At 53.6% G+C, this 21,291-nt stretch overlaps 1 protein-coding gene across 1 annotated transcript in view; it reads right to left on the bottom strand.

Moving 5' to 3' along the window:
- The window catches only part of GALNT17 (polypeptide N-acetylgalactosaminyltransferase 17), a 214,246-nt gene that overhangs the window by 120,820 nt on the left and 72,135 nt on the right, over positions 1-21,291 (bottom strand). The window contains exons 3-5 of the mRNA XM_048324406.1: positions 10,990-11,156; positions 2,347-2,521; positions 497-694 (exon numbers count right to left, since the gene is read on the bottom strand). Of these exons, the coding sequence (XP_048180363.1) occupies positions 497-694; positions 2,347-2,521; positions 10,990-11,156 (540 nt within the window). The remainder of the gene's footprint in view (positions 1-496; positions 695-2,346; positions 2,522-10,989; positions 11,157-21,291) is intronic.

Genomic DNA, 21,291 nt, shown 5'->3' with positions numbered 1-21,291 from the left:
GTTACCAACACCCTTTTCCAAACCCCAAACCCTTCCAAACCCTCCCTGGCTCATGTCACACAGCTGGTGGGGGTTATGACGTTGTACCTGACTCTCCAAGGTGGCTGCCTCACTTCATCTTCCTGCATTTTCATAGAACTATGGAGTGGTTTGGGTTGAAGGGACCTTAAAGCCCCTCCAGTGCCACCCCTGCCATGGCAGGGACACCTCCCACTGTCCCAGGCTGCTCCAAGCCCCAATGTCCAGCCTGGCCTTGGCCACTGCCAGGGATCCAGGGGCAGCCCCAGCTGCTCTGGGCACCCTGTGCCAGGGCCTGCCCACCCTGCCAGGGAACAATTCCTTCCCAATATCCCATCTACCCCTGCTCTGTCTGAAGCCATTCCCCTTTTCCCTGTCTTTCCAGGGTTCTGTGTGTCCCTCTCCAGCTCTCCCACAGGAGCTGGATGCCTCCCTGCCCTCGCTGCTGGTCAGTGAGTGCCCCCAGCCCTGGCCGTACCTGATGGGCAGTGAGGGGTCCCCGGCGTCCCACCAGTCCTTGGGGGGGCTGATGTACATGCACCACAGCTCCCAGCTGTAGCCGTGAGCAGAGTTCTCGTAGCGCTGCACCTCGAAGTTGTCCTGCTTGATGTTGTCTATGGAGGGCAGGATCACCCTCTTCCTGTTCTCCTGGATCCGGGACAGCACCGGCTCGGCCCTGGGGGGACAGGGGCAAAGCACAGCAGGAGAGGGTCAGTTCTCTGCAGCTTCCATTCAATTCCTCCCCAATATCCCATCCATCCCTGCCCCCTGGCACTGGGAAGCCATTCCCTATGTCCTGGCACTCCAGGCCCTTGTCCCAAGTCCCTCTCCAGCTTTCTTGAGGGCTCCCTTTGGTTCTGGAATTTCCTCAGAGCCTTCTTTTCTCCAGCTGAACAACTCCAGCTCTCTCAGCCTGTCCTCACAGGAGAAGTGGTCCAGCCCTTCACGTTCCTCCTCTGCACCCACTCCAACAGCTCCATGTCCTTCCTGTGTTGGATGCAAACATGATCCATGGGCTGGGAAGCCTGGCTGGAAACTTTCCCTTCTGTAAAGCAAGGCCAGGAAGGGTCTGCTTGGTTTAAACCACGCTTGAACTAGTCCAGACTCCCCCCAGACTTCCCCCAGATCCCAAAACCCCAGGCAGAACAGGGTAAATTCTTGAAAGCGGGACTGTTGGAAGGATCTTTTTTTCCCTTGGGATGCAGTTTGATGATATACAGCTAAAAAATTCATCTCTGGGATGCAGTTTGATGGCTTTATAGCTAAAAATGTCATCTCTGGGCCATTTGCACGTGTTCAGAACAGGGGATGTGCTCAGCCTCACCTCTGCAGCCAAGAGCCAGCTGGGCTCAGTGTGCCCACACCAGGGGGAATCTGGGGGAACTGGTACTCCCAGTGCCCCCAGTAACAGCAGCAGGTGGGAAACACAGAGAGAGCCAAGCCCACAGTGCAGAAATGCCTCCTGTCTATCCCTAAAAAAGAGCTCCAAGAGCTCAGTCAGTGGGAGCTCCTCAGTGAATCAGGTGTGAGGATTGAGTGACCAGAGAGAGGAATGTTCCTCTGGGAATACAGATCCCAACATAACAAACAGCTCCTGAAAGACCCCCTCCAGCTGCACTGGCACTAAAAAGGATTCAGTAGCTGTGCAGAACTCTGGCTTTAACAGCTGCAAACAGGTTTTTTGTGGCTGTTACTGTGTTCAAATTCAACACAAGCTTAGCTTCTTCCACCTCTACTTTTCTAAACATGGACCATTTACTTTTTACTCTTGGTTAAAGAAAAAAGAAATCCCTTTCAGGCTCCTGTCATGATACAGATTCAGACTTGAGCCACTTGAGCTCAAATATTTTGAATCTCTCTGAAAAAAAATCCTTATGAAACACCTCTTGCTGCTTCTGCACCTCTGCACTTATTCCCAGCAGCAGAGGAAACAAATCAATCCAAAGCATCTGAGCCTTCCCCACTGGGATCCAGCAAAGGGCACAGAAGTGGGAAACACTTTCTCCTTCATTCCTTTGCTGCCTGGGCTCTTTTAAACTTGGAGGAATTACTTAAGGCTAAGGGAATGGGAAATCATCCTGAAAAATGTAAGCAGGGAGCAGGGAAAGTGCAAGCATAAAGGCAAGGAACAGAGAAGGATTACAAGGACCAAGGGCAAGGAGAGGTTTTCCTCGTAGGTTCCCATCATGCCATTCCATCCATGCCGTCCATCCAGACGGAATCCTGGAGAAGGATTAACAAGGCAGAGGACTTGTGTGCCATTCCACAGGGACACATCCCTACAAAAGGATGGACACTGCCTGGTTACTGCAGCCCCCGAGCACCTACCAGCCAGCAGTGAACTCCACGTGGGCATCGAAGAAGCCGGTGACCTGGCCCGTGGCCGCTTTCCAGCCCTCGATGCGGGCTCGGATCAGCCCTTCCCTCTTCTGGTTCCTCACGACCTTCACCAGCCCCGGGTAGCGCTTGTTGACGTATTCCTCCAGCGGCGCCTTCAGCTCCTCTGGGGACAAGGACAGAGCCGTGGGAAAGGGCAACAACAGCTGAGCTCTCACCTGAGAGAAACCAACCCACTGCGGGGAGGGCTTGGAGCAGCGTCACGGGGCCGAACTCCTCCTGCCCACGCGGTCAGGCAGCGCTGGCTGGCACAAGAGGCACTGAGCACAGCCCACACTGAAGGAGTTCGAGGTGGCCCAAAACGCTGCTGCTGGGCCAGTGAGGAGCCCACAGGCCACCTCAGAGCAGGGCAGTGAGGGGATGCTAACATTCCTTTGCACTAAGGGAAATGGAGCTGAAACACGAGGACAGAAAGAAGGCACCCATGGACAGCAAACACTCTGAACTCCTGATGGGGGTTTGAGCTGAATGCGTTGCTAGAAATGCTGCAAAACCCACCTGAAGTGACTCAAACTACATCAAAACCATGTGGGAGCTTCACTGCCCTCTTCTCCCAGCCTCACCACTACAGCCTCGGCACTTGCTGTTTGTTTTGCCACCAGAAAAATTGAAATTCCCCTTGCTTTTATGAGGGGATGAAAGGGATTCGGGCTTTGTTCAGGAGATCCTCCCACCCCAGATCTCGTGTTCACTGCAGCTCATGTCCCTCTGTTGCCCAGGCCCGTGTGTGCAGTGCCTGGCACCCTCAGGGACCTGCAGCCCTCAGCCACCCCCAGCACAGAAATTCTTGAGAGTACGAGATTTGAGCATAAAAGACACCGAGGACTCTGAAGGTGGGAGCAGATGGAAGGTTGCAATAAAGGATAAACACGAGTGTGTTTTTCAGCCCTTTGGAGAAGTGCCAGTTCTCTGCCAGAGAAACCTTGGTCCTTTCAGTGCCTGCTGCACCAGCTCAGCGCACAAAGCTCTGCTGGAGAGAGGAACTAAAAGCTCAGCAAAGCCACTGGGCACCAAAACAAACTCTCAACACCATGAAAGCAGTTCCTGAGAGTATCTTTTATCCCTGTGAGGCTTCAGGACAGCAGAAAATTAAGGCATGATCCGTGACCTCAGATTATAGTCTACTGCCCTTCACTGCACTCTCTGTCTCCAGGACAAAAAGTAAAGAGGGGAAAAAAAAGTCACCATTAACCACCCACAGGGTGAAATCCTCGAGACACACGAGCACACGTGGGCTCCCACATGAAGGAAACACACAATGGAGAGCAAAGGAGTAAACAGCAAGGCTCATCTGCTTTGAAATCTTCAGAGGAGAAGGATTATCTGTTCCCTTCCCCACCACGCCTCCTCCCAGACACAGCAAATGTGCTTTCTCCACACTGCCTTTCTGGGATGCTTCCCCTCATATCTCCATTTCCCCAAAGTCTCCTTTCTCTTTTATGCTGAAGTGGGAATAAAAAGAATAAAGCAAATGAGCCCCTTCCTCAATTCAAAGCATCTGCATCACACACATCCATAACTCAGCAACTTCCATTTCGTGCTGAGCCACTCGGAGCAAAACCAGGATTTTATGGAGACAACAACTCTCCCAAATGGTTTTAAGGAGACAGAGACACCGATTTTTTTGACAGATGAAGCCCCACAAGCACAGCACGTGGGGCTTTGGCAGCAGGTAAGTCATTAATGCAGCAGACCAGTGCACCACGGAGTGATTAAAACAACTTTCACATTGGAGCTGGAATCTCAGTGGAAGGAAAACAAGAAACTCCTCTGGGGAATTGTCTGAGCAGCTCAAAGCAGAGCAAAGCTGCAGTGAAACAGAAGAGCTGTGATGTCACATCTCACAGGCAGCAAAGGGTCAGACCTGAGAGACCCCCATGCTCACCCTGCTGTGTGACAGCAGCTCAGAATGTCCCCAGGGAGCCAGAGCAGCACCTGGGGAGTGGCACCAGGGGATGTGGAAGGTGCCCATGGTTGGCACCACTCTGCCCCTGGTCACTGGCAGGGGGCAGGGCCCCTCTCCTGCCCACAGAGTGTGACACAGGTGTCCCCACAGGGCTGCTGCTACACTCCAGGGACACAAGCACTGATGCTGTGGGAAATGCAGCTCCAGGCCCTCTCTCCACCAAGGGTTTCCTGTACAGCCTCACACAGATTTCAGGCTTGCTCCCTCCCTCAGCCCACAGCACACGGCTTTTGGGGAGAACTCCCTTTTCTTCCATGCCTGAGCAGCCCTTATGGAGAGGATGGCTGCACCCCTGCACTGGGCCAGCCTCACCCTTCTGAGCTGTCCTGCAGCTCTGTGAGGAGAGGGCACAGAGCACAGCACTGTTCTGATATTCTGGGATACATCCCTGGCACTCAGATGGGGTGGGCTCTGTATCTCATTTCCCAGAGCATCCAGAAGTGCAGGAGTGGAAAATCCAGTGTTGGCTAACAAAAGCGAAGTGCCAGTCTCCAGGAATCTCAGAATCCTGGAATGGTTTGGGTTGGAAGGGACCTTAAAGTCCATCTCATCCCACCCCTGCCATGAGCAGGAGCACCTTCCATAGCTCAGGTTGTTCCAAGCCCTGTCCAGCCTGGCCTTGAACAATTAAATTCTCTGAGAAACTCCAGCAAGCCCTGGCCCAGGGCCCCTTGTCAGTGATGTGGCTGTGTGGAAAAGCATCAGTGGGAACCCCAGTGCCTGCACAGCTGCACTGGCACAGCTCCTCTGCTCCTGGGGATGCTGATCCTGTGGGACCACACATGCTCAAACCTCTGGAAACCATCACTGACTCACAAATCTCATCCCACTCCAAGTCAGGTGAAGTTATCCCTAATTTTACCCCATGTTTCCCTCAGTCAGCAGTCACTGAGGAACACCCAGCTCCAGCCTCGGGACCTGCAGAGCTGCTGCTGACCTTGAAGCTCTTCATCTGACCTGTCAGCTCAGATGTTTCCTCCCCAGGGAGGTTGGGAGGCCTGGAATAGAATGCCAGGGATTTGTGACTCGCACCAAGGGACAGCAGCAGACAGCGGCTGTCACACAGAGGGGCAGCCTGGCCCCTGGATCTGCTCCTCCCAGGACTCCACACCAACCACAGCAGGGCCAGAGCATCTCCAGCTCAGGGCATTGCTCCATCCTCACCCCTGCCTGGCACGGGGCCTTGGTGCTGCACTCACAGGGCTGACAGAGAGAACATCCACAGGATCCTGAGCCAGGATAACCAGCCTGGAGTTCAAAAACTGGGACTCTGGATGTGAAGGAGGTCAGGAGCCAGGATGGGAGCAGAGCAGTGGCCCCCAGCTCCCCTCATCCTCCCCAAGCAGAGGAGCACTTCCTTCAGGCCTGCACTCCTGAGGATTCCCAGGGCTGGATCCACAGGGGCTGCACCACCAGCAATTCCCTCCAATCCAACACTGCCCCGGCCCCTGGAGCCTCCTTCCTCTCCTGCACCCCATGGCCCTCCTCCCACACACCCCCAGGCCCCCTCTGAGGAAGCCAGCTGGACCATCTCCCAGAGCACACCCCAGCACCTCTGTTCATTCAGGGTGCAGTCTGGGAGGGTTTGATCTCTGCCATTGACAGAGCTGCTGCCTGGGAAGATCTGCAGAGAGAAAGCCTCCTGAAAATGCCAGCAGGTTCAATTGCAATGCTGCCTTTTGTTCTCCATCTGTCCCTGCCGATCTTCCCTGAAGGGCAAGAGCAAGGAACTCGAATCCAATGGACCTGTTGCTCCATTAAAACCCCAGCTGCTATCACTTATGTTACCTATTGCAAACTATTCTGTCACCTGCACTGGCTGGGAGATGGGGCTGCCAGGGAAATGGGGCTGCCAGGGGCTGCCAGGGAAGTGGAACCACCTGATGCCAAGGAAAGTAACCCCACCATGGACATCAGCCCAGCTGCAAGCACAGAAACACCCACTGCTCCATGCCCACCCCAAATCCTGCCCAAACCTCTCCAAATCCCGTGGTAGCCCCCAGAAGTAAAGGTGGGAGCTGCCTGTAGGCACACAGAGAAAGGAGCAAAGGCCAGCAGCACCAGGGAGCTCAAGGAATTACCAAGGGCAGGGAATTCCTTGTGCAGCACTGGGCCTTGGGTGAGGACCACACCTCCTCTACACCCCTAAGGAAAACACCCCTGTGTTTGCCAGGCTCAGCTGGGTGGGAAAAGCCTACAGAGCCCGAGGTGTTATCAGAAACACCAGAGGGCTCAGGGCTGGGGGTGCTCCAGTGCCATGGGAGACCCCAAGCACCCCTGTCCCAAACTCTTACCTGCCTGAACCTCCGAAGCCATCAGGGCTGGGATTTCTGCAGGAAATCACTAAAACAGCTCATTCAACAGGCAATAAATAAATAAATGGGAACATTTTTCAGGGAGACTCAGAGCCAGGGGAGTTTCTGAAGCTTTTTACCTGCAGCTGGACCAGAGGAAACTGTGACAGGGGGAGCAGGGGGAGGAATCAGTTCTCACAGAGAAAGCTGCTCCCGGTCAGGGCATGCAGCTCAAGCCTCTGGTCATTGGGTTCAGCAAAACCCAAAGAGAATCACAGAATGCCCTGAGCTGGGAGGGACCCACAGGGATCATGGAACCCAACTCCTGGCCCTGCACAGACACCCCAACAACCCCACCCAGTGCTCTCTGCTGCTCTTCCCTATGGAGCCCCGAAAGCCTCGGGGCTGGACACCAGTGGGACAGCCCAGGTCAGCTCCAGTTAAACACCCCATCCTCAGGCTGGAGTAATTCAGCACTGGGAAAGGCTGGAATGGGACTCAGCTCCTTGCAATTCCTCCTCTGAGCACAAACACCCAGACAGGTCCCGGGAGAGCGAGGCACAGAGCGCTGCTGTTGCTGCTGGAATGAGCTGCAGAACAAGAAAGGGATCCCTCAAGTCTCACTAATGTGCAACGCCGAGGTAAATTACAACCCTGAGCGTGTCTCCCCTGGTGCAGCCAGCTCCTTTAAGCAGCCTTTTATCCAAAGGGTTTCCTTTATTCCGAGAGGTTTGCTTTTCAAAGAGATGTTATCCCAGATTAAAAACACTAAAAGACACAACAACAACTTAAAAAAAAAAAAGCAGGTGATGATTAAACAAGAGACTCAGACAAAGTGTGCAGCTGTGAGATAACACAGCATCTCAGGGGCACGTGGCTGCATCCTCCACCAGCCCGGGAACCTCGTTATCGCCGCCAAACACAACCTGCACACTGCCTGTGGAACTGCAGCCCTGCAACAAGCACAAACAAAAGCAGCCTCCAAAGGAGTCTTTATGAAGTGTAATGTGCAGCTCAAGGGAGAACGGGGTTCAAACTACAACTCCCCGAGCTTTCTCCTTCAAGGAGGGATTTTTTTTTCCCCCATTACAATACATTGACATCTTTTATCTATTTACAGCTCAGACATAAAGCATCAGAATGCCTGTGTTCATTAATTTAATCTCTCACTGCACACTTTTTGTGTTGTGCTGTGCTGTTGTACAACAAAGCTGAGAGCAAGGAGTGTCTAATGAGGCTTCAGGAGCTCTTTGTTCCAGCCTGAAAACCTCACACCAGCACCAGGCTTTGCAGTGGCTGTGGCACAGCTCTGCCTGGAGGGCACAGAGCCAGGTGGGCAGGGCAGGTGGCTCTTGCCTCTACCCCTGGGGCTAACCTTAACACTTGATTTGGAAATCTCTGCTAACTTTGTTCTCCAATTACCCAGATCTGCTGTGGTTCCTCTTCCCCCTGACAAACCCACACAAACCCCAGCCAGGGACTGTCCTGAGCCTTCAGCAACTGCCCCGAAGCTGCTTCTGGTGACCCAGGGGACAGCACAGCTCCTGGGCTTGGGCACTGCTCCCTGGAGTCAACCTTCTCTCACGTTACACAGCTGAGCCCCCAAAGGCTTTTCCTGGGCTACAACCACATCCCCACAGAAACTGTCCCTCACTCACACCCACACGGCTGCTCCCAAAGAGGCTGAAGAAATTCCTTCTCTTGCTCAATCACAGCCTCCAAAGTCACACCCACACAGCCCCATCCTCTGCTTGATCCTCCAGGATTCATCTCTAAATCTGAGAGCTCATGAGGAACTATTTTCCTGTAATTATTTTCCTGTAGAACCCAAATCTATTTATTATGATGACTTTGTTTGTAATATCCAAAGCATCAACTCTGCGATGTTGCTGTTGCTGCTCAAAATTATTGCCTACCATTAGTGGGAACTCTGTGACAATGTTATTGCCATTAATAATTCCTGGCTGTCACTGCAGCTCCTCGAGGATGCTGAGAGGGAGCACACGATCCCAGAGCTGCGTTCTGGTTTGTATCATTTCTTTTACATGAGAAAAGTAGATTATTACACGCTTGGGAGGAGCTCTTCATAAACATCTGCCAAGTTACTTCATTATCTTCCTTCAAATCCCTCCTTAAAAATCTCATTTGTCATGAGGCCTGCAAAGCCTCAGCAGCAAACACTGGCATGATTAACTCACCCTCCCAGCTGATGGCACCACCTCGCTCCCCACGCCGCTCTCCTTGTGCACCTCCATCCCAATGTTTCTGAGGACAGAACCCCTCAGGGATGTCCAACCCTCAGCACAGCCCTGGGCCAGCATGAGGGACCCTGGATGCTCCTGATGCCAATCAAAGCACCCTCAGGGTGGGATGCAGCCTAGGTGTGCCAGGAGACTGTGATTTTCCCACCTTGTGCCCAGGATGTCTGAACTCGTCCATCAGCTGGGGTCATCTCCCTGCCTCTCCCTCCCTGGTGCTGTACAATGCTCCAACACAGCCCTGGAGGTGTCCCAGGCCAGGCTGGACATTGGGGCTGGGAGCAGCCTGGGACAGTGGGAGGTGTCCCTGCCATGGCAGGGGTGGCACTGGGTGGGCTTTAAGGTCCCTTCCCACCCAAACCTCTCTGGGATTCTGTGAAACCCCAGAGCTGGAAGCCCTTGAACACAGCCCAGTCCTTGGCCACCCCTCTACCTGCCCTGCCACCCCCCAGCCCCACCCAGCCCCAGCACTGGCAGACCCCGGGGACGGTGCTGCCCTGCAATCCCACAGTGGATCCGGGGATTCCATCCTGGTCCTCACTGCCAGCCGCAGCCTCGGCCCGTGGAAGAGGCAGATGCTTTTGGAAGGATTTGTTTTGTTGTCCTGTGCCTTTCCAGGGTCTCCAGAGCACCTGGCTCACCTCAGCCCCTCAGTGAATGAGGAAGAGGCTGTTCAGAGACATTTCTTTGTGCACAGCAATGAGGGGAGAAGCTCGGGGATGGGCACCAATGGCTTCTCTGTGAAAGGGTTCTTCCCTTTGCCCCATTAATAGGATAAAATTTGCAGAAGGAGCCTCTCATTTTGGTATTTCAAGCCCTCCAAGTCCTGAGCACTGTGAGCAGCACCTCACCTGCACTTCCCCTTCACCAGCCAAGTGGTTCCAGCTCTGAAATCCCATGGCTGCACTGTGGACACCATCCAAGCTCTGCCCTGGAGCTGCTGTGATTCCCACCAGCTGAGGAGCTGCCCTCCTGATTCTTCTCCTGCTAATTAGAACTCATCATCTTTCCATGGTGCTCATTACTGTGGTGCTTGAGTGCCTGTTTTTACAGCCTGAACAGCTCGCAGTGCACCAGCTCCTCTGCTCACAGACAGAGAGCACCTCTCAGCTCCCCCTGGAATGAGCTCTCCACATCCTGCACCCTGCCCTGCTCTCCCCTCCAATCACTGCATCCACAGCACTCCTTGATTAATTTTTTTCAAATAACACTGAAAGAAGGAAAAGGCAGCACAGCTGAAGAAGGCAGTAAACAAAGTCACTTAACTCTTTGCTGTCCTTCACGAGGATTTTAACTGCCCTGGTTATGTTGTCCAAGGGTATATTGGGAGAAAAAAAGACCTTGGAAGAATCTGAGTGTGAAAATGCTCCCTGCAGTTCTGTGTTATCAAAAGCCAGAAGGGAAGGGATGAGAACAGTGACGGAGAGCAGGGTGAACCAAAGGACCCTCATGTGCAATGTGGGAAACCAAACATCCCCTCCAGGCTGTGGCAGGGCCTGACCTGGACAGGTGGGCTGGGACTGTTTCCTCCTCTTCCACTTTCCTTCTCCTACCAAAAGCAGAACTCAGGGAAGGAGGGTCTCTGCAGGGCACCAGCCATCCATAAAGCCCAGGATGGTATTTTACAACAGGGAAACCAAGGCACACACAGAGGAAATACCTCAGTTAATACTGGGAGGTGCCAGAGCAGAAATCCCTCAGGGCTCCAGGCTCTCGTCCTGCCAAATACTTAGAGGTGCATCTCTGCAACAACCAAACTGTTCTTATCAGAAACAAGGATACCCTGAAACCAGAACTCCTGGATGCTACTGAAGGGAGAGGTCAGATGGCTCTCTGGTTCCCTTCACCTCCCAGCTCTCAGATATGCTTTCAAACCACAGCTCTCTCAGATTTACCTGTGGTTTGATCTTGTTCCTCGCCAGAGAAGCTGGAGAGAACTTTGTGCCAGCAGCACACCCACCCCTTACACCACGTGCCCCTGCCCAAAGAACCCTCCAGGAGATTCCCAGAGATGAAACCCCTCCTGGTGGAGCTGGGAGCTGCCAGCACTGCTCACCCTCATCGCTGTTGTCATCCACCAGGATGATCTCCTTGAGCAGGGGTGCCGGCGTGTGGTTGACGGCGCTGTGCACCGAGCGCAGGATCACCGACAGCGCCTCGTTCACGAAGATGAAGATGATGGAGATCTGCGGAAGGTCCTTCCCGTATTTCAGCTCTTTGCACCTGCAACACAAAGGGCAGAGAGAGACACAGGGTCAGCAGAGCTCACAGGGCAGTGCTTCCAGCCAGGCACATGGGAAATACCCAGGGGAAGCCCACAGCTGCCAGCTCCCAGCTGTGCACAGCCAGGGACCCCCAGTGCCTGCAAACCCATCCTTGAATCCCTGCTGCTGGGAAGACACAGCAGCAAAGCAGAGCCTCCCCGGGCTCAGAGAGCACAGGCAGAGCTCACCTGACCCAGGCTGTGTTCCTGTGCTGGTGGGCAGGACCAGGAGTGGCCTCCAGAAATCAGCAGATGCCTTTAGCAGTTCAAGGGAAACTCCCCAGCCCCACTCTGTCCCAAGGTTTCCAGGTGCTCAGAAATGAGCCTTGTGCTCACTTGGGAATTTTCTTCCCATTTGCTTTGGAAAGAAATGAACGTAAAATGAGCCTTGGTTAAATAGTCTCAATAAATGTTTTTGCTCCCTCAGCAGATACTTTTGAGCACACTCCTGTCTCTGAAGCAGAGGGGAAAAGGGGAGAGCAACCTTGAGCTCAAACATCACTGGAAAGGCCAGGGGAGAAGCTGTTGGGAACAGTGGGAATGGTGAGGGTGTGGGGTGGGAAGTGATGAGGTTTGGGGTGTTGGGTGATTTGGGTTTTTTCTTTAAAGCATTTTTAAAGACCTGGTGTCTTTGTACTCCACAGCCAGGATGGTTAAACCCAAACACTGGTGATCACCCCCCTGGGTTTCAGGAGTCGCTCCTGAACTCGGGCAGGGTTTGGGGCTGGCTCTCTGCTCACACACACTGCCCAGCAGGACAAAGCCCAAGCTCCCAGGTTTCCACCAGCACCATCCCTGGCAAGCAGCGGGTCCCTGTTACATGGACACACAGACCTGGAGAGAGGGACACCCCTGGAGCAGGGCTGGGGCAGCTCCAAGGGAAGGGGTGTTCTGGGTGACCCCCAGCTCTCCAGGGAGCACAGGGACATGGGTGTTGTTCCTCTGCCACATTTCATCTCAGCCAGACACCTCCTCTTCACAGAGCAACTGTGGAAGGCAAACAGGAGATCTTGAACCACTTCCAACAATTTAATTCAACTCTCCAGCTTCCCCTTCAATAAATCCACAGGGGGAAGGAGAGAAGGAGCCTCCCCACATCCATGACAGATCAGACATGGGAGCAGAGTTCCCAGAATTACAATGAGCGTGCACAGAACAAACCCTGCCCAGATCAGCAGAGAAAAACCAAAGGCAGAGTGACATCCCAGCAGCTCCTCAACTCCCCAGCAATGCCTCTGCATTGCATTGTCCTGGGGGTTTCTCAGGCAACAGCAGGCGTTCTTCAGACTCCAAAACGAGACTTGGGAGACAAAGATTTCCACAGAAATACAGTTTTCTTTATGAGTCTCCTTTAGTTAAACAAGTTTGCTGGATGAAAACATGGTTGTGTTTCTCGATTTAACTATTGCCTTCCCTACAGCAAGCCAAGAGCTCGACAGACAGCAACCAAAGGATCTTCCAAAGGGAAACTTTCTTTAAAATGAATGAAAGAACGGTCATGATGGGGCAAAGTGACAAGGGACCCTGAAATCCTGCCAAGAAAGTCAAAGTAAACTGACTCAGACATTAAAACCAGCTTTTGGTAGATGTTGATACCTGCTCCGATGAAGACAAGGCTGTCACAGGAGCAGGAGCATTTCCTTTAATCATTGCTCACCTCTGGGCAGCCTTCCCCCGAGGAATGCTGCGGGGGATAAAGAGCTCAGCCTGTGATCAAAGAGCTTTGGAGGCAAATCCAAACCCAGCTCTTTGAGGTTCATCTCCTGCTCATTGGCATTCTCCCTGTGCCACTCCTATCAGGGCTCTCCTTCCCCAGTCTCCGAGGACAGGCGGACAGAGATCCAGGGAGAGGAGATAAGCCTGGAAAGGAGGAGTGGGAAAGGCAAACCCCGCATTGTTGGGGGCACAGAGCCCCAGTTCTCCAAGGGCAGGAGAGGCTTTGCATAAGCACCCTGCTCTGGTGGCTCTGGCTGCACCCACAGGGGTGAGAAAGCAGCAATTTTAAGCCCAATTCACGTCAAGTTTGTTGTGCTCCTCCCACGGGGTCCCTTCAGTGCTGGTGCCAAAAGCTGTGGGGTGAGCGATGCTCTGCCACAGCCTTTGGCTCCACCAGGCTCTTCCCTGTGGACAAGCCAGCAAATATCCCTGCAAGCGTGCAGGAAAACACCTGGAGCTGCTGGGCTCTCCTGGGGCAGGGAGGGGAAAAGGGGAGAGCAACCCTTGAGCTCAAACATCACTGGAAAGGCCAGGGGAGAAGCTGTGGGAAACAGCAGGAATGGTGAGGGCACAGGTGGGGGGAAGGGGTGGGTTTGGGGTGTTGGGTGGTTTGGGGTTCTTCTTTTAAACCTTTTTCCTAGAAAAAGGGCTGATCTGGATGCTTGGTCCTTCTGCCCATGTGCAGGCAGAGGCACAGGTGTGGCTGCTTTACTCTGGGAACACTCAGACCCTTCAGGGAGGACTCACTGCTGAGTCTTGGGACAGGTGAGGCTGCAACCCCCACACCTCCCTCCTCACCTGCACCCTCGGGAACAACACCCTGCCCACCCTGAGAGGCCCTTCCTGCAAAAGGGGGAAGGCACAAGATGGGCAATTCCTGCTGCCTTCAGTTTCAAGCACAACCCTGAGGAACAGCACAGAGAACCCAGCACTGAGCCCAGGTGCCAGCAGGAGCTCCAGAGGCTCAGGGACAGTCCCAAGCAATGCACCAAACCTCACCTGAGACACCTGACACCCTCTGCCCACAGTTATCCCCCTCAGCCTTTGGCTGTGTGCCAGCCAAGGCCTTTGGAATTCAGATCCCAGGCCAAAATACTTCAAAAGACCTTCGAGCCCCTTCCATTCCCTAACGGGGGCCTACGGGAAGGCTGGAGAGGGAATTTTTGCAAGGACAAGCAGTGACAGGATAAGGGGGAATGGTTTTAAGCTCGAAGAGGGTCATATAGGAAAGAAATCCTTCCCTGGGAGGGTGGTGAGGCCCTGGCACAGAGAAGCTGTGGCTGCCCCTGGATCCCTGACAGTGCCCAAGGCCAGGCTGGATGGGGCTTGGAGAACCCTGGGATATGGAAGGTGTCCCTGCCTGGAACAAGATGGGCTTTGAGTTCCCTTCAAGCCAAAGCACTCTGGGATCCTGTGAATCTCAGGTTCTGTTTCAAACACCCAGCTCACGCTGTACCTGGCCAGCCCAAATCAAGGCTCCTTCCAGGAAGCTGAATGTTCAAGGGAACACTCCAAACACTTCAAAACTTTTAAATTTAAATTAAATACAAGGGACAGACCACCACGATACGCTCCAGGGCCAGTGATCAGTTACCCAGCTAAGGCCCAGCCCATCATCTGATGTTCCATTTAGCCCACAACCATCATTCCATCCGTACCAAAGGCTGCCTCAGAAAGTTCTCCCTGCCCATGGAGCCGGTGCTCTCCAGCCACGTGCACAGCTGCAGCTGGCCCCAAGGCAGAGGTGCTGCCACATCTGCAGGACACAGGCACTGGGCCAGTTGGCAACAGGGCCTAACTGGAGAAAACGGAGGGAGGCTGCAGGTGATCCCTCCCCATCCCTGCTTTGCCAGGTGAGAAGCACCCCCCTGGCCCAGCACAGAGCCCCTACCAGCATCTGGAAACGAATCAGTGCAGGTTACACAATTACATTTTCCCCCACTAAGTCCTGCTCTCTCCAATTAAACCCAGGCTGGCACCTGCTCGTAGGATTTATATCCAAATATCGTGAATCAATAGCGGAAAGAAAGAGCCCCCTTAGAGTTTTGTCTCTCCTTTAGATCAACGGGATATCAAAGAGGCATTTTATGTCCCATTAAATCATGCTTGAATATGTTCCATTAAATCATGCTCACAAAACTCTCCAAGTCTGAGGAGGCTGGGGAAAACCTCCCCATGTTCAGCACTGGGTTTAATTTAAGGACCTCGCCAAGGTCTCATTGAGAAACGATCTTGGCCTTAAACAGGGAAAAAAAAGGGGTTTCCTCTGTCCTTGGTCCAAGGCTCAGGCATGAAGGGAGAGGTTTAGGCTGGATATCAGGAAAGGTTCTTCCCCCAGAGGGTGCTGGGCACTGCCCAGGCTCCCCGGGAATGGGCACGGCCCCGAGGCTGCCAGAGCTCCAGGAGCGTTGGGACAGCGCTGCCAGGGATGCCCAGGGTGGGGTTGTTGGGGTGTCTGTGCAGGGCCAGGGACTGGCCTGGATAATCCCTGGAGGTCCCTTCCAGCTCAGAACCTTCCAGGACACTTTCCTCACTTCAGAACTCTGAGGAGCTGATGACTGACACCAGCCTCTGCACAAACCTCCTCCCAACATCCTCCCCAGCCCCTCCTCCAGGGACACAGGGGCTGGATGGGTGCAGAGGTGACAGCTCCTGGACTGTGAGCACCACCACGTTTTTGGGTCCAAGATCTTTACTCTACCTAAAGCCCAGGCCTGCAAACAGGAGAACCTGCAAGGAAACCCACAAACCAAATGTATTTACGGAGAACATTTTTTCACCTGAATCTTTGCAGTTCCTGTTTTATGTAAGAAACCATCCCGAAACAAAGGAAGGCTGAGCAGGGCAGCTGGGGGAGGGGGAAAGCAGGGCTGAGTTTCTGCTGAACAGCTTGGCACACATCAGGCTGGATTAATCAAGACAGCCAAATTCAAAAGACAAAACAGCACAAACCCCCAGCTCTGCTCCAGCGCGTGTTTGCCTGCTGCAGAGCCTGCTTTGAATCCTCAGATCATTTGTTTTCTGCTCAGCACACAGCTGTAAATCCACTCTTCAGAGCAGCGAGTCAGATTAGGATGTTTATTGTCTGTCTCAGTAACAGGAAAGGGATAACCCAGCATTTACTGCCTCATGATCCCTCAGCAGAAAAATCACCTGGAATCACAGCGAGCGCTCCTGGAGCACAGAGAGGCACAAAGTGGCAGCTAACAGTTACAAAGCACCTCCTCCTGCCCAGGGACTTAACGAGATCCACTCTATTACCCAATTAACACCTTTCACCTGTTCTCTGGGGCACAGAGCCATTTCCATCAACCACCTGGAACTGCACTGCCTGGCACCAGCCAAACCCGATGGCTTCTAACCTTCCCTAGCCCATATAACCCATTGATCAACACCAATCAAGGCAGCTTATGGACAGCCTGGAGTGTGGACTGTTCCAGGACAACAGAGGCACTCCTTGGCTTCAAGGAGTCTTCACTCCTTGGCCTTCACATCAGGCCAGGTTTGCACAGAGCTGCCAGGGAATGTCTGTGCTGTGGCTGGGACCTCCCCCAGGTAGCCCCTTTCAGAAAGAAAACAATTTAAGGAAAGACATAATAATATATTCAAGTTTTTCAGGAGAGCTTTAGGCTGGAGATCAGGGAAAGGTTCTTCCCCCAGAGGGTGCTGGGCACTGCCCAGGCTCCCCAGGGAATGGGCACGGCCCCGAGGCTGCCAGAGCTCCAGGAGCGTTGGGACAGCGCTGCCAGGGATGCCCAGGCTGGGGTTGTTGGGGTGTCTGTGCAGGGCCAGGGGCTGGGCTGGGTGATCCCTGGGGGTCCCTTCCAGCTCAGGTATTTATGGATCTGTGATGCCCTGAACAACACAGAGCTCAGGGAGGAGCTGGGCAGTCAGGCTGCAGCTTGCTTTGCCCCTCAGAGCACTGAGCAGAAATCCTGCTAATGCTGAGAGATTGGGAATCTCTAATCCCAGAGGCTGCACCAAAGATCACATCCACCCTTGGCCACAGGAATTGTCTTCCCCCTTCCATGCTGTGCCATGATGTGTCGTCCACTCCTGACAGCTCCCACATCTACTCTGCACAGGAACTCAACATTTCCAGACTGCCACATTCCCTTAACCTGTGCCTTTGGCATGGCCCCTTCCCCCAGTGCCAACATAAAATCTACCAAAGCTTTAAGAGGAGATGGAATCCCATTAGGTGTAGCTGTCCCCATTCCCAGGGAGGGGGCAGCACTCCATTCCTCTGGAAGCCTGCTCTGGTCAGAGTTCCCTGGTTTTCAAATATGTCCAATGTTTGAAAGGGAATACTTGGATTCAGACAAAAACCAGGCTGCCACAGGCCATCTGAAATTATCCAGCAGTAATTTGATTTTCCTAATGACGCCCTTCTAATCAATCCAGCCTGGAGCCCTCTGGAGCCACCTCTCCATCTGAGGGATGGGGGGCACAGGCAGAGCTTGGCAAGATCCAGAGAGACACATACTGGGAGGAGCAAAGAGGTGAAGAAGTAAAGAGGTGTTAGAAGAACACCCCTGAAAGAAAAGTGGCTGCGGCTCAGTCTCAGAGCACTGATGGTGGTTTAAAATCACAGTTCTAATAAACAAGGTAGGAAAAAACCCAACCTCACCCTCACTGTGCCTTAAACACCAGGAACAACAGTCCCACCCTCTGGCTGGAGATGTATTTGTGCATTTTATGGAACCACAGATAGAACATTTTGCCCTGAGCTGTTTTATCCAGGCTGGTGCCGCAGCTGGAGCTCAAGCAGAGGTTCTGCTGGGAGGTTTGGCCATGCAAAGAGCCAGCCCAGAGCTGGGCCCAGCTCAGCCCCAGCAGCACAGTTCCCCCTGCAGAGGTCACTGCCAGCCCCGCTCCGGGCTCGGCCCCTGCTGCCAAGGCCTTGGGATGCCAAGGCAAAGGCCAGGGAAGCCAAATGGGAAGTGAAGAAATGCCAATGGAAATCGGAACCCTCTCATTCAGGGAAGGGCTCAAACGTGCCCTACAACCCCAGGGAAGAGTCACACACAGGGCTCCCGGGCTTCCTGTCCTTCCTTGGGTGTAAATCATGGAATCACTGAGCTTGGAAAAGCCTTCTTAAGGTCCCTGAGTCCAAGCACTACCCCAGCACTACCACCCTGTTCACCACTGCCCCACGCCCCCAGGTGCCACATCTACAGGGATGGGGACTCCACCACTGCCCTGGGCAGCCCCTTCCAGTGCCTGAGCACCCTTTCAGTGAGGAATTCCCCCCAATATCCACCCTGAGCCTGCCCTGGCCCAGCCTGAGGCCGTTCCCTCTCCTCCTGTCCCTGTTCCCTGGCAGCAGAGCCCGACCCCCCCCCGGCTGCGCCCTCCTGTCAGGTTCAAGCCTCTACAATTGTCCATCCCTCAAACCCAGGACACAAAGGACATCCTGTGCAGTGTCCGTGTTCCACACAGGATGGAGCAGGTGCCACACAGGATGGGCAGGCCCTGCTCTGCTTCGGATGGATGTCAGGTCAGGAAAACACACCCAGGAGAAAAGGTCAACAAAAAGCAGCAGGGAAACAGCAGCCTGCTCTGTGCAGCCCCTGGAACAACTCCCCTGGCCTGACTGATGCCCGGCACAGGCAGGGATGGGCAGCACGCTGTGAGATCGTTTGGAGCACACAGCACTGTGTTGAGCTCTTAGGGAACACATCCATGGCCGGTGCAGGAGCGGGACCTGCTCTGTGCTGCCTCACTGCGAGGGTCTGAGGAGCAGAGTGATCCTGAGCATCGATCTGAGCATCGATCTGCTCAGAATGATCGATGACCTCAGTGTCCATTTAATAACTGCAGCACCATCAGCTCTGATGCTGCACCACCCCTCATCTTCCCAGGGATGTCCCACAAGGCTGGTCAGGACACAAATGTCCCCCCTACCTGTCCTTCTGAAATGCCACCAGCAGCAACCACCATGGAGAGGGCTGGACATCCCTGGTCTGCACAACACCCAGGGCTCTGGGGCTCTGTGCTGCTCCCACATCCTCTGGAGTCATTCCTACAGCTCCTAATGGGGTCCTACTGCACCATCTCCATCTCTGTGGGATCAGCCATGACAGACACTCAGCAGACATGAAGAGGCAGACATGGAAATCTGTGCCAGCTGGCACAAAACAGACCCAGATCACGGAATCATTGAGTGGCTAGGTTGGGAAGGACATTAAAGATCATCTCAGCCCATCCAGATCCTGTGCACCTGTGGAAGAGCAAAGGGCAGACAAAGAATGTGCTGGTTCTGATTATGGACATCACAGCGCCTTATGAAAGCAGATCCTGATGATGGCTGTTCCAAGATTTCCTCCTCTCCTCCATATCAGAGTGCCAGATCTCCCCCCCTCTTTATTTTTAATTCTGAGTTCCCCAGTCTGGATCCTGACTTATTAATAATTTCTCTTTTGGCCATCACACTGAATAAATCCCGCTAACGTGCTTATCAGGAGCTTATCCCTTCCTGACATTTCAGTCTTGTATCAGACTCAAGGGTTTGCATATTTAAACAGGCAAATACTCTTTTCATCAGCAGAACAAATGATTCTTGTTACTTCCTTCCTTAAAGACACCGTGAGTATCATGGAAGTGCTCAGCTCTGCTGGCACAGCTTCCACGGAGTTGTGGAGCTGTTCCTGTAAAACATGGCTCAGGAGCAGAGAGAGAGTTCAGCTCAGACATATTTAAATGCCTTTTCTACAATGAGCTGTGGAACTGCCACAGTAAAGCCAAGGGTGCGTGAGGGACAGCTCAGTCAGATTAGTGCACAAGAAGTGGAATTCTCCCCAAAATTCCCATCCCAGAGATTGCTGCTTCAGGGAAACATCAACTTGGAACTGTCACCACTGCATCTCTCAGTGCTGAGGTTCCCAAAACTGAAAGCACTCCTCAGATATGAAGTCCCAGCAGTTTTACCCCATTACAGACGCAGAGATCAGCACTCTTCCAGAGGAGCAGGATCCCATGGCGTGGTGCAGGAGCCCAGAGCCAGCCAGCGTGTCCCTGTCACCTGTCACTTTTCAGGACAGCACAAGTGATGACATCCACTGTATCAGTTCTTGCACAGAGCCCTTGGCTCCTCATCAGTCCCAGCAGGACAAGGCAGAGCAGGACACAGCCCCAAGGTCTCCTCATGGCCACACCTGGCCACATCTGGGGGCTCCCAGCTTGACAAGTCCTCAGGAGAAGGAGGCCGCTGTCCCCTTAACCAAGGCATCAGGGATTCAAACACAAGATGGCAAAGTTATGATGCTCAGGGATGAAGTGGTCAGCCCCGGGGGGACAGGAAGTCAGCAGGGCTCAGGAGCAAAGCCTGCAGGTCCTGCTGCCTGGCTGTTGGCTTTTCTCTCCTCCCAGGCAAGTCAGATTGGGCAGGGAGGAAATTCAGGAGCATTTTTAATTCTGTTTGTTTTAAAACAGTGCCCTGCAAACACAGCTGAATGCTGAATGATGTCCAAACGGGCAGGGACTGAAGGAGCAAGCTTTGAAATGCGTGTCTGCAGCATTTTACACCATCATGACCTCAGAGAGCAGCACCCTGGCTTCCTTGGTCATGAGGATCCCAAGCTGTGGGGCAAGGGCAGCTCTGACTCCATCACCCAGTGCTGAGCAGTCCCTCAGGGAAGGCACAGGCAGGGAGCCCTGACTGCTCCCCAGGGACAGCACCAGATCCTGGCCACTGGCAAGAAGGTGAGGTGTTGGGGTCCCTCCCCCGCCGTGTAGCCCTGGGAGAGGGGCCCTGAGGGCACAGACACGGGGCTTCCCTGCCCCTGCTCAGCCTCGTTCCCGTTGGTTGGTTTGTGTTCCCTGCGCGGGCAGAAGGACCCTTGGTCCCGTGACTGGAACAGTTCCTCAGCAGAGCTCCGGCCATGCGGCTGGAGAAATAAACATCTCTGAAACAGCTAGCAAGAATCTGTCTATCCTATATATTTCCTTTCCACGGGACTCCTGGTTTGGTATATGCATGTTGCAGTATCCCCACTGCAACAGGTGAGTGAGTGCCCAGGGATGAAAGGCAGTGTCTCAGGTTACAATGTAAGGTGTAACCAAAAGTGTGTATTCTATCACCAGCTGCTAAAACCAGCTGGGGCAGGGTTCTTTGTCTCTCCAGTGACACATCCCTGATAACTCCCTCCGGAGGGAAATCTCCTGTTACTGAGCCATCCAGCCTCACTGCGTGACTCTCAAAATTACATCATCCCACTGTGAGATGCTCCACCCAGGGGGAGGAACCAAGCATTCCATCCTGGATGTAATCTGAGGTTTGGAACACCGCAGTCAGCCCTGACCTACTGGATTCCCGGAGGACAAGAGCTACATAACCACCCCTGGACCTTCAGAGGAGACCAGACCCTTCTACAGGAT

Source organism: Corvus hawaiiensis, chromosome 20, assembly GCF_020740725.1.
Source record: "Corvus hawaiiensis isolate bCorHaw1 chromosome 20, bCorHaw1.pri.cur, whole genome shotgun sequence".
Taxonomy (NCBI): Eukaryota; Metazoa; Chordata; class Aves; order Passeriformes; family Corvidae; genus Corvus; species Corvus hawaiiensis.
Note: the sequence above shows the minus strand (reverse complement) of the source record. Positions and strands in the feature narration are given on the sequence as shown.